The 13752-nt window shown below is 45.6% G+C and overlaps 1 protein-coding gene across 1 annotated transcript in view; it reads right to left on the bottom strand.

Annotated features, from left to right (window-relative positions):
• Positions 1-387: 387 nt before the first annotated feature.
• Positions 388-13752, bottom strand: part of LOC140411049 (ribosome production factor 2 homolog) — a 40144-nt gene continuing 26779 nt past the window's right edge. Inside the window, exons 8-10 of the mRNA XM_072500035.1 lie at positions 11992-12094; positions 3810-3954; positions 388-1085 (exon numbers count right to left, since the gene is read on the bottom strand). Of these exons, the coding sequence (XP_072356136.1) occupies positions 900-1085; positions 3810-3954; positions 11992-12094 (434 nt within the window). The 3' untranslated portion in view covers positions 388-899. The remainder of the gene's footprint in view (positions 1086-3809; positions 3955-11991; positions 12095-13752) is intronic.

Raw genomic sequence — 13752 nt, 5'->3', positions numbered from 1 at the left:
TGTAATCATTCTCCCACTGAGGAAATTGGAAATTGGAAACAGGTAATGGATGTGCAATTGCGCGATTGTTCTATGGTGCAATCAAATTCTACTTAAAAAAAAATAATGCATGGATATTTTAGCCATGCTCAATTTGCATTCTGCATAATATTAAGTTTCCTGTTATTGCGAATTCGAATCTCCATTTATGAATCTCATTTTAATTTCAGAGTTCAGAAGGTGATGTGCTACCTGGAGCCAGACAGGCTTTCCATGGACAGAAAGCAAAATACGGAGTACTAGAATTTTGGTGAATAAATCAGGTGCGAAGCTCACGGTGTAGCCCCGAACCCAAGGACACCGATGGATTCACGTGCTACTGAAAGCAACGAAACTACCAACCAGCACTTTGTATTCCAAAATCGAAAAAATAATTTTATTGAGAAGTTCTGACATGCGATTATGCTGTTGAGAACTTTACATTTCTTCCAAATTGAATTTATTTTGCTCAATATTTACTTCTCTTGACTATTTAACAGTAATTCGGTACTTACCACTCCAATGCAAGCATGAACGCAGTTTGAAACTACATTTCATCCAGCAATATTGCTGACCTCAGTGCGTCAAACAACTATACAAGGGCAGATTTCTCAAACAGTACAGCTTCCAAATCATATGGGCAAGGCCAGCTTGTGGAAATGTGACATGTAACTCTCCCAACAGATATTGTAAACATCACTATTGTGTAACAATAAAAAACATAACCATTTGCATCAAAACCATGACTGTTCTAAGAAGTCTGTCAGATTACATTGCAGCGTGTATTTGGTCTGTGCTTGCTGGTGCTGGAAGTTCAGTTGCTTTCATCATGTGAGAGCTGTGGTGGTTTCTCAGACTCCTCACTTGTGCCAGCACTCCCGTTACTGTTCTTTTGCCTTCTTGGGACTGCTCTCTGCCTCATCAGAAACAACCTTGATCTCTCCTTTCCTCCTCTTCAGTCCTTTCATTTTTCTCGTCTGCAGTTTGCCGAGGTCTTGCTTCTCCATGTGGATTCGTCCGTATGTTGTTCCAAACACATCTTGGGAAATATTCTTCTTCTTCTTTGCCTGAAACAAGAGGTCAAAAACATTATTGCAAAAAAATAAATGCAAAAAAGTCTCATTCAGGTCAGGAGTAAACAAAATCTAAACTGTGGCCAACAGTTACCTGCAATGGAAACATTTGGAGAAAGGAAAAAAATTTAAGATTTCGAGCCTTAAATGAACAGGAAATGCTAATTAGACCTTTCAACTCAATTATAAATCACAGAATCCCTAACGTGGAGCAGGCCATTCAGCCCTTCAAGTCTGCACTCGACCCTCAAAGAGCAACTCGTGTAGGCCCAGTCCCCACCCTGGCAACCTCACCCAACCTGCACATCCCTGAACACAAGGGGCAATTTTATCATGGTCAATCCATCTAACAGGCACAGCTTTGGACTGTGGGAGGAAATCGGAGCACCCGGAGGAAAGCAATGCAGAGACGGGGAGAACGTGCAGACTCCACGCAGTCACCTGGGTATCGAACCTGGGACCCTGGAGCTGTAAAGCAACTGTGCTACCCACTGCGCTACCGTGCTGCCCATGTTCCAACATTAAGGGGAGGAGGGATCAAAGGATATGGTGGAGAGGCAGGATTAGGCTATTGAGTCGGATGATCAGCCATGATCACAATGAATGGCGGAGCAGGCTCGAAGGGCCGAATAGCGTCTTTCAACTCCTATTTTCTGTTTCTACAACAGTGGCTGTTTCTCAAAAGTACTGTTAGCTGTAAAGCACATCAAGACATCCTGTGGCCATGAATGGTGCTATACAAATGCAAGTCTTTCTTTGCTAATTTAGCTCATTTTTTCGAAGAGCTTGAACTTGAAAGACTTTTGTTGAGCAAAGATAGTATCTTGAGTTTACTTCTTTGCTTCATATACCCAAGTGGAAGTTGTCGCCAATGATCTCCAACGCCACAACATTGCACTCTGCCACCCCCTGGTGGTAGCCAAGTATACATTCCTCAGTGAGTTGAAATGGAAGATACCGCCATCCCCACTGTGAAATTCTCTCCTGGTCTCTCAATGTCAAGTGATTTCCACCCGTGCCCTTCCTCGTCCAACATTATTCCCCAATCCATCAAAAAAAACAGCCTATTTAAAAAAATATATATATATAGTTTTACATGTTCTTGGCATGTGGGAGACAGTGACAAGGTCGTACTTATTGACCATCCACGTAGAGCATTAAGACTCAACCATCCGATGTGGGAATGGAGTCACTCGCACAGCAGAGTGGGTAGGGTGGCTGGCCCTGCTCCTTCAGATAAGTCACTAACCAATCTGCCAGGTTGAGACAGATTTGTTAGCGACCGTTAAGACTTATCTGGATAGGCACATGAACAGACAGGATACAGAAGGACACAGGCGATTGGTCTAGATAGGACACGTGCTCGGTGCAGGCTTGGCGGGCCGAAGGGCCTGTTCCTGTGCTGTATTGTTCTTTGTTCAGGTATACTAGTGAACTTGTTGGGTTTTTAACGACATTACCTGGTGCCAGTCCAAAGTAGATTTACTAAATTCAATTTTAAAAAAATGTTTAAAATTTTTTAAATAAAGAGTACCCAATTATTTTTTCTCCAATTAAGGGGCAATTTAGCTTGGCCAATCCACCTAACCTGCACACCTTTGGGTTGCGGTGGTGAAACCCACGCAAACATGGGGAGAATGTGCAAACTCCACAAGGACAGTGACGCAGGGCCAGGATTCGAACCCGGGTCCTCAGCGCCACAGTCCCAGTGCTATCCACTGCGCCACATGCCGCCCTCTAAATTCAATTTCTTAATAAGCCACGTTGGGATTTTAAAAAACAAATTCTTTCATGGGTTGGTTAGGCCAGCATTTATTGCCCATCTCGAATTGCCCTCGACAAGGTGGTGATGAGCTGCCTTCTTGAACCACTGCAGTCACTGTGGTGGAGGTGCATCCACTGTGCTGTTGGGGAGCAAATTACAGGATTGTGATTGCTGTCCTTGCCCTTCTAGATGGTCACGGTCCTGGGTTTGGGAGGTATCTTGGTTACGTTCCTGGAGTTTGTGGATGGGGTGCCAATCAAGCAGGCTGCTTTGTTCTGGGTGGTGTTGAGCTTCACGTGCGTTGTTGGAGCTGCAACTCTCAACCTCTGGATGATTGGCCCAGGACTATAAACTAGGCTACAATGCCCACACCAAAGAAAATTATCTGCATTGAGGTTCTATCAAGTTTTTGCTGGGTACCTCCTAGAAACATTTAGCCTTTCACATCTCTTCGGATCACCCACGTGAAAAATGTTATTCCCGAGAGTGCTGGTATTACAGGTGTTCCTTTCAGCAATCAGATCAAAGAATCTGATTACGGTAGCATGACGTGCCACTGAGCAGACCATATAAATCCTTGCAGAGATGAACAGCAAACTGCCATGCTTAAAAATGTCCAAATATCAGGGGCAGCACGGTGGCGCAGTGGGTAGCATTGCAGCCTCGTGGCGCTGAGGTCCCAGGTTCGATCCTGGCTCTGGGCCACTGTCCGTGTGGCGTTTGCAAATTCTCCCCTTGTTTGCGTGGGTTTCGCAGGGTAGGTGGATTGGCCAAGCTAAATTGCCCCTTAATTGGAAAATGAATTGTGTACTCAATTTATTTCTTTTTAAATGTCCAAATATCCAACATTCCATTCAACTTCCTCAATGGCTGCGAGGCTTAAACAAAAACATGCACCAAAATTCAATACTATCCTCGAACCTTAACTAAGTGTGTCGGTTTATGTGTCTCACCTTAAGAGCCTTTGGCTGTTTAAGAGACTTTTTGTAGAGGTCATCAGATGCCAAATGTGTCCTCCGGAGTACAAAATTGAAGGATGGTCCCATTTCTTCCAGCTCTATCCTGGGTGTTCTGCATCCCGATTTCTTCAAGAGCACCCTGTGAGAGTAAAGCAGGCCTTCATTCGTCAAGATCCACAGTAATTGCTAGACAGAACAAGAACTAAACATTATGTCAGGCTGCTATTTTAACATTGTTCTAATTGTATAGACAGCCCGGCTTCCTGCCAGGCTCAAGGATAGAATTCATCTGGCAATAACAGAACAGGAAATTGAATGTCGGATTCACATCGTCTTTTAGCCATTATTATATACAAGAGAAGTTTACCACTTCTCATGTATCCTGTTGTTATCAGCCTTGAAAGGTTAAGTTCAATCTAGTATCAGCACCTGTATGATCACTGGATATAAAGTTCTCAACTAGTAACTCTCTAAAATCTCACTGGTAGAAAGTGAAACAGATTTCATATTAAGGGTCTTTTGATTGCTTGTAACCTCGCTTCAGATCAGAATTCACTGATCGCAAATTAAACATGACCGTGCTACAGGCCTATAGCATGTTTAATTTAGATGCCAATCTCGCAAACTTCCACATTGTAACAAGTGCAGTCCCCTTGTTGGGCGTGGCACAACGAGCTCAGCTTAGATCAGAAGCAAAAAAAAAAAGCTGCAGATAAAAACTGAAAATGCTGCAAAAACACAGGTTTGGCAACATCTGTGGGGAGAGAAACTAGAGTCATCATTTCAGGTTGTGTGACCGACATGAAACATCAGCTCGCTCTGTAAGTTGCTGGCTGTATCTCCTCAACTACTGTTAGTTATTTAACTATAAAAGTGTTCTGACATGTACTAACGTCCAAAATGTCAGAGTCGAGGTCCTTTCCAAAGGATTTTATCAGCCAGCAAATGATGCATTCCGAGTTTATATTTGCTTGAATCAACCAAGGTGGAAATGTCCCTCTGGCAGGTGTTGGGTTTGCACTGCCTGAACCCTGGGGTTAGCTCAGATTTACTGAGTGCAGAGATGCCACAAGACTTCAATCTAGAAGGCCCCATTTAGAATACTGTGAACAATTTTGGGCCCCACACCTCAGGAAGGACATACTGGCACTGGAGCGGGTTCAGTGGAGATTCACACGGATGATCCCAGGAATGGTAGGCCTAACATACGATGAACGTCTGAGGATCCTGGGATTATATTCATTGGAGTTTAGGAGGTTGATGGGAGATCTAATAGAAACTTACAAGGTAATGAATGGCTTAGATAGGGTGAATGTAGGGAAGTTGTTTCCATTAGCAGGGAGACTAGGACCCGGGGGCACAGCCTTAGAATAAAAGGGAGTCACATTAGAACAGAGATGAGGAGAAATTTCTTCAGCCAGAGAGTGGTGGGTCTGTGTAATTCATTGCCACAGAGGGCGGTGGAGGCCGGGACGTTGAGTGTCTTTAAGACAGAAGTTGATAAATTCTTGATTTCTCGAGGAATTAAGGGCTATGGAGAGAGAGCGGGTAAATGGAGTTGAAATCAGCCATGATTGAATGGTAGAGTGGACTCGATGGGCCGAATGGCCTTACTTCCGCTCCTATGTCTTATGGTCTAACTCAGCCCTATTAACCCTGTAAAGTCATCCTTTAAAAAATCTGGGGGCTAGTACCAAAACTGAGAGAGCTGTCCCACAGACTAGTTGGGCAACAGCCTGACAGTCATACTCTCAGAATCATACCATACAATGTCCCAGACACCAACCCTGGGGATGTCCTGTCTCACTGGCAGGACAGACCCAGCAGAGGTGGCGGGTTGCACAGTGGTATATAGTCAGGAGGGAGTTGCCTTGGGAGTCGTCAACATCGACTCTGGACCCCACGGAGTCTCACATTATCAGGTCAAACATGGGCAAGGAAACCTCCTGATCACACATACCGTGCACCTCGCCCAATCCACCACCACTTAGCGGATGAATCTGGCATCCGCCATGTTGAATACCACTTGGTCGAGGCACCGAGGGTGGCAAGGATGTGGAATGTACTCTGCCCATCACCAAGAATGGGTCAGCAGCACCACTACAGAGTGAGCTGGCTGAGTCCTAAAGGGCATTGCTGCTAGGCCTGGTCAGCGTCAGGTAGTGAGGGAACCAAGAGGTAAAAACACACTTTATATCAACCGTACCAACCTGCCTGCCGCAGCTGCATCTGTCCGTGACAGTATTGGTAGGAGTGACCACCGCACAGTCCTTGTGGAAACGAAGTCCCGTCTTCATATTGAGGATATCCACCATCATGCTGTGTGGCACTACCACTGTGGCAATAGGGATCTAGACTGAACATCCATGAGGGGCTGTGGGCTATCAGCAGCAAAATTGTATTGAACCACAATCTGCAACCTCATAGGTCTGGCATATCCCTCACTCTGCCATTACCACCAAGCCAGGGGATCAACCCTGGTTCAATGAAGAGTGCAGGAGAGCACGCCAGGAGCAGCACCAAGTATACTGAAAAATGAGGTGCCAACCTGGTGAAGCAGCAAGTGATAGGCAGAGCTAAGCGACCCCACAACTAATGGATCAGATCTAAGCTTTGCAGTCCTGCCACATTCAATTATAAATGGTGGTGAACAATTAAACAACTCACTGGAGGAGGAGGTTGCACAAATATCCCATCCTCAATAGGAATGGAATGGGGAGCCCAGCACATCCAAAAGATAAGACTGAAATATTTGCAACAATCTTTAGCCACAAGTGCCAAGTGGATGATCCATCTCGGTCGCCTCTGAAGGTCCCAGCATCACAGATGCCAGTCAATTCAATCCATTCCACGTGATGTAAGAAATAGCTGGGGGCGGCATGTGGCGCAGTGGTTAGCACTGGGACTGCGGCGCCGAGGACCCGGGTTTGAATCCCGGCCCTGGGTCACTGTCTGTGTGGAGTTTGCACATTCTCCCCGTGTCTGCGTGGGCTTCACCCCTACAACCCAAAGATCTGCTGGGAAGGTGGATTGGCCACGCTAAATTGCGCCTTAATTGGAAAAGAAAAATAATTGGGTACTCTAAATTAAAAAAAAAAAAATAGCTGAAGGCACTGGATATGCAAAAGCTATGAGTCCTGACATTATTCTGGTAACAGTACTGAAAGCTTGTTCAGAATTTTCCACACCCCTAGCCAAGCTGTTCCAGTACAGATACAACACTGGCATCTACCCAGCAATGTAGAAAGTTGCCCAGGTGTGTCCTGTACACAAACCAGAGCAAATACAACCTGGCCAATAACTACCCCATTGTCCTACTCTCGCTCATCAATAAAGTGATGGAAGGAGTCATTGACAGTGCTATCAAGCAGCAATTACTCGGCAATAACCTACTCACGGATGCTCAGTTTGGGTTCCACCAGGGTCACTCAGCTCCTGACCTCATTACAGCCTTGGTTCAAACATGGACAATAGAGCTGAATGCCAGAGGTGAGGTGAGAGTGACTGCCCTTGACATCAAGGCAGCATTTGACCGAGTATGGCATCAAGGAGTCTAAACTGGAGTCAATGGGAATCAGGGGGGGAAACTCTCCGCTGGTTGGAGTCATACCCGGCACAAACAAGGTGGTTGTGGTGGTCAGAGGTCAATCATCTCAGTACTGGGACATCACTGCAGGAGTTCCTCAGGATAGTGTCCTAGGCCCAACTATCTTCAGTTGCTTCACTACAGGAGGCCATTCGGCCAATTGAGTCTGCGCTTACTCTCTGAAAGAGCATTCTACCTAGGCCCACTCGCCTGCTTTATCCGCATAACATTGCATATTCTTTTGCGGAAAACAATCCAATTCCACTTTCAATACTTTGGTCAAACCTGCCTCCATCACCCTCAGGAGATTCGCTCGAGACTCCCATCACCCTCTGGGTGAACAGTCTTTTCCTCACATCATGTTTAGTCCTTTTTCCAATTATTTTGAATCTGTCCTCTAGTTCTTGATGCTCTCGAGTAGAAACACAGTTACTCACTATTGATCCTGTCCATACCCACTGAATAACTCTATAATGTCTCCTCGCAGCCTTCTTTTCTCCAAGGTCAATTGTCGATCCTCATTGCTACAGTGCATGAATGACCTTCCATCCATCATAAGGTGCAAAGTGGAGATATTCACTGATGACTGTACAATGTTCAGCACCATTCGCAACTCCTCAGATAATGAAACAGCCCATGTCCAAATGCAGCAAGGCCTGAACAACATCCAGGTTTATAGAACATTGCAGCGCAGTACAGGCCCTTCGGCCCACGAAGTTGCGCCGACCTGTGAAACCACTAAAGCCCATCTACACTATTCCATTATCATCCATATGTTTATCCAATGACCATTTGAATACCCTTAGTGTTGGCGAGGCCACTACTGTTGCAGGCAGGGCATTCCACACCCTTACTACTCTCCGAGTAAAGAACCTACCTCTGACATCTGTCTTATATCTATCTCCCCTCAATTTAAAGCTATGTCCCCTCGTGCTAGACATCACCATCTGAGGAAAATGGCTCTCACTGTCCACCCTATCCAATCCTCTGATCATCTTGTATGCCTCAATTAAGTCACCTCTTAACCTTCTTCTCTCTAACAAAAACAGCCTCAAGTCCCTCAGCCTTTCCTCATAAGATCTTCCCTCCATACCAGGCAACATCCTGGTAAATCCCCTCTGTACCCTTTCCAATGCTTCCACATCCTTCCTATAATGCGGCGACCAGAACTGCACGCAATACTCCAAATGCGGCTGCACCAGAGTTTTGTACAGTTGCAACATGACCTCATGGCTTCGAAACTCAATCCTTCTACCAATAAAAGCTAACACACCGTACACCTTAACAACCCTATCAACCTGGGTGGCAACTTTCAGGGATCTATGTACATGGACACCGAGACCTCTCTGCTCATCCACACTGCCAAGAATCTTACCATTAGCCCAGTACTCTGTCTTCCTGTTGCCCCTCCCAAAATGAATCACCTCACACTTTTCTGCATTAAACTCCATTTGCCACTTCTCAGCCCAGCTCTGCAGCTAATCTATGTCCCTCTGTAACCTGCAACATCCTTCCGCACTGTTCACAACTCCACCGACTTCAGTGTCATCCGCAAATTTACACCCATCCTTCTACTCCAATTGGTGAATTGGCCAATGATAAATTGCCCTTAATGTCCAAATTGCCCTTGGTGTTGGGTGGAGGTGTTGAGTTTGGGTATGGTGCTCTTTCCAAGAGCCGGTGCAGACTCAAAGGGCCGAATGGCCTCCTTCTGCACTGTAAATTCAATGATAATCTATGATTAATCTAGGACAAAGGTTCGGCACAACATCGTGGGCCGAAGGGCCTGTTCTGTGCTGTATTTTCTATGTTCTATGTTCTATGTACTCCCTCCTCCAGGTCATTTATTAAAATGACGAACAGCAGTGGCCCCAAAACAGATCCTTGTGGTACACCACTAGTAACTGAACTCCAGGCTGAACATTTCCCATCAACCACCACCCTCTGTCTTCTTACAGCTAGCCAATTTCTGATCCAAACCGCTAAATCACCCTCAATACCATGCCTCCGTATTTTCTGCAATAGCCTACCGTGGGGAACCTTATCAAACGCTTTACTGAAATCCATATACACCACATCAACTGCTTCACCCTCGTCCACCTGCTTGGTCACCTTCTCGAAGAACTCAATAAGGTTTGTGAGGCACGACCTATCCTTCACAAAGCCGTGTTGACTATCCCTAATCAAATTATTCCTTTCTAGATGATTATCTTATCTCTTATAATCCTTTCCAAGACTTTGCCCACGACAGACGCAAGGCTCACTGGTCTATAGTTACCTGGGTTGTCTCTACTCCTCTTCTTGAACAAGGGGACAACATTTGCTATCCTCCAGTCTTCTGGCTCTATTCCTGTAGACAATGACGACATAAAGATCAAAGCCAAAGGCTCTGCAATCTCCTCCCTAGCTTCCCAGAGAATCCTAGGATAAATCCCATCCGACCCAGGGGACTTATCTATTTTCACACTTTCCAGAATTGCCAACACTTTCTCCTTATGAACCTCAATCCCATCTAGTAGAGCCGCCTGTATCTCAGTATTCTCCTCGATAACATTGTCCTTTTCCTGTGTGAATACTGACAAACAAATATTCATTTAGCGCCTCACCTATCTCCTCGGACTCCACGCACAACGTCCCACTACTGTCCTTGACTGGCCCTACTCTTACCCTAGTCATTCTTTTATTCCTGACATACCTGTAGAAAGCTTTAGGGTTTTCCTTGATCTTACTTGCCAAGGACTTCTCATGTCCCCTCCTGGCTCTTCTCAGCTCTCTCTTTAGGTCCTTCCTGGCTAACTTGTAACTCTCACGCGCCCTAACTGAACCTTCTCATCTTTACATAAGCCTCCTTCTTCCTCTTGACAAGTGATTCAACTACTTTAGTAAACCACGGTTCACTCGCTCAACCACTTCCTCCCTGTCTGACAGGTACATACTTATCAAGGATACGCAGTAGCTGTTCCTTGAACAAGCTCCATATTTCAATAGTGCCCATCCCCTGCAGTTTCCTTCCCCATCCTGTGCATCCCAAGTCTTGCCAATCACATCATAATTGCCTTTCTCCCAGATATAACTCTTGCCCTGCGGTATATACCTATCCCTTTCCATCACTAAAGTAAACATAACCGAATTGTGGTCACGATCACCAAAGTGCTCACCTACCTCCAAATCGAACACCTGGCCTGGTTCATTACCCAGTACCAAATCCAATGTCGCCTCGCCTCTTGTTGGCCTATCTACATACTGTGTCAGGTAACCCTCCTGCATACATTGGACAAAAACTGACCCATCTAAAGTACTTGAACTATAGCGTCTCCAGTCAATATTTGGAAAGTTACAGTCCCCCATAACAACTACCCTGTTACTTTCGCTCCTATCCAGAATCATCTTTGCAATCCTTTCCTCTACATCTCTGGAACTTTTCGGAGGCCTATAGAAAACTCCTAACAGGGTGACCTCTCCTTTCCTGTTTCTAACCTCAGCCCATGCTACTTCAGTAGACAAGTCCTCATCAAACATCCTTTCTCCCACCGTAATACTGGCGTTGAAGTAGACACTTCAAACCACCTTCCTGCTCCGGTACACTCCTGCAACCTTCAAACCATACTCATGACCTCACTACTCTCAACCTCCTGTACACTGGAGCTACAATTCAGGTTCCCATCCCCCTGCTGTCAAGAGGCAAGTTACATTCGCTCCACACAAATGCCATGCAATAACTATCTGCAACAATAGAGAATCTAGTCGTCACCCCATGGCATTCAATGGCATGAACATCACTGGATCCTGTACTAAAACATTCTGGGGGTTACCATTGACCAGACATAGAACTGGATTAGCCATATAAATACTGTGCTACAAGAGTAGGTCAGAGTCAGAGTGCAATGGAATACTCTCCACTTGACTGGATGAGTGCAGCTCCAACAACACTCACGAAGCTCGACGTCATCCAGGACAAAGCCACAACTGTTACCATCTGAAAGGACAAGGGATATCTGGGAACACCACCACCATCACCATCTTGACTGGGGAATATATCCACCTTTCCTTCACTGTGCTGGGTCAAAATCCTGGAACTCCCTCCCTAACAGCACTGAGACCGTACCTACACCACATGGACTGCAGCAGTTCAGGAAGGCAGCTCACCATTACCTTCTCAAGGGCAACTAGGGATGGGGGAATAAACACTGGCCTGGCCATCGACGCCAAAGAATGAATTAAAAACATTCCCACATAGAAACACACTAAATTAGCAATCTACAATTATTACAGAGATAACCCAAACCTTTGTTGAAGTGCAGGCAATTCGGCAATGCAGACATTACAAAATGAGATCATTCATAATAATCTCAATTAGAACCTTTGACAGGAAAGAGGTGTTTCCTCCAGCAGCATTCGTTGCCCACTGTTCAGCCAGTTAGGGAACATGGAAATGAATGAATCTGAAGCCACTTTGGATACTCCTCAGCCACATGAATAAGACAACGCACATCTTTAGTGGAGAGATTAAACACAGGCCTGGTGTTCAAGAACCAGAGCTGTGTGATCACTTTTAAAATATAAATATGAAACATGCTGCAGACAACTCACTTATAGCTTCGCATGAAGATCTTGCCACCAAAAGCCGCAAAATGCAGAACAATTTCCAGGCCACCTAAACGAACGTTTGGCACTGTGGGTCCGCGAAAGAAATCTATGAAGTGCAATGAAAAAAATAAAATTCATCAACCAACAAGTATTCAGCCCTGACTTAGAGATTTTGGAAGAATATAACAGGAAGCTCAAGGAGATCTTCAGCTTTGCAATTCTATGTTACTTAACTGTTGGTTTGGTTTATCGGTCAGTTCAAATGTATAATGCCCAGTTTTAGCTAGCTACATCAGTAGACATGGAACACACATTTTCTTTTCTTCATTTACATCCACTCTCCGTCCTTTTTCCACTCTCTCCATCACCATTTCTATAAGCCACACATTACTCTGCAGCCCACAGGTTCAGCACACAGACTACTTGCTCTTGCATGTCTTTGAGGGAGGAAAATCTGTCGCCTGTATCTGGTCTGGTCTGCATTGGTTTTTAATTAATTTACAGGGTGTGGGCGTCACTGGTTAGGCCAGCATTTATTACCCATCCCTAGTTGCCCTTCAGAAGGTGGTGAGGTGCTGCCTTCTTGAACCGCTGCAGTCCGTGAAGTGTAGGTACATCCACTGTGCTGCTCGGGAGGGAGTCCCAGGATGTTGCCCCAGCAACAGTGAAGGAGCGATTATATATTTCCAAGTCAGGGTGATGAGCAACTTGGAGGGAAACCTCCAGGTGGTAGGGTTCCCAGGTATCTGCTGTTCTTGTCCTTCTAGATGGTCGTGGTCATGGGTTTGGAAGGTTCCGTCTAAGGAACTTTGGTGAGTTACTGCAATGCATCTGTAGATGGTACACACGGCTGCCATTATTTGTCGGTGGTGGAGGGTTTGAATGTTTGTGGAAGGGGGATCAATCAAGCGGGTTGCTTTGCCCTGGATGGTGTCGAGTTTCTTGAGTGTTGTTGGAGCTGCAGTCATCCAGACAAGTGGAGTGTGTTCCATTACACTCCTGACTTGTGCCTTGTAGATGGCGGACAGCCTTCAGGGTGTCAGGAGGTGAGTTACTCGCTGTAGGACTCCTAGCCTTTGACCTGCCCTGGTAGCCACAGTATTAATGTGGCTAGTCCAGTTCAGTTTCTGATCAATGGTAACCCCCAGGATGTTGATTGTGAGGAATTCAGCGATGGTAATGCCATTGAATGTCAAGGGGCGATGGCTAGATCCTCTCTTGTAGGAGATGGTCATTGGCTGGCACTTTGTGTGGCACGAATGTAACTTGCCACTTGTCAGCCCAAGCCTGGATATTGTCCAGGTCTTGCTGCATTTGGACATGGACTGCTGAGAAGTCACAAATAGTGCTGAACATTGTACAGCATCTGCAAACATCCCACTTCTGGCCTTATGGTGGAAGGGAGATCATGTATACAGACCCACACCAATGCTCTTAAATGCCCTCTGAAATGGCCTAACAACCCACTCAGCTCACGGGCCTTGCCAGTGATGCCCACATCCCACGAAAGGATAAGAAAAAGCACCATCCCTAGTCATCCTCAGCAAACTGTCAAAAAGCATACAAATAAAATCCTATCATTCTCTTTCCCTGCGAAGAGGTCAATACTTGGTCAGTTGCTCATTTCCTTACAGGTAGGCTGACACCTCATTACAAAGCAGAATGGTATTTAGATGGTATACACGGCTGTCACTGTTTGTCGGTGGTGGAGAGGATTGAATGTTTGTGGAAGGGAAAGCAATCAAGTGGGTTGCTTTGTCCTGG

The sequence above is a fragment of the Scyliorhinus torazame genome, chromosome 4, assembly GCF_047496885.1.
Source record: "Scyliorhinus torazame isolate Kashiwa2021f chromosome 4, sScyTor2.1, whole genome shotgun sequence".
NCBI lineage: Eukaryota > Metazoa > Chordata > Chondrichthyes > Carcharhiniformes > Scyliorhinidae > Scyliorhinus > Scyliorhinus torazame.
This window is presented reverse-complemented; position numbering and strand designations above follow the sequence as displayed.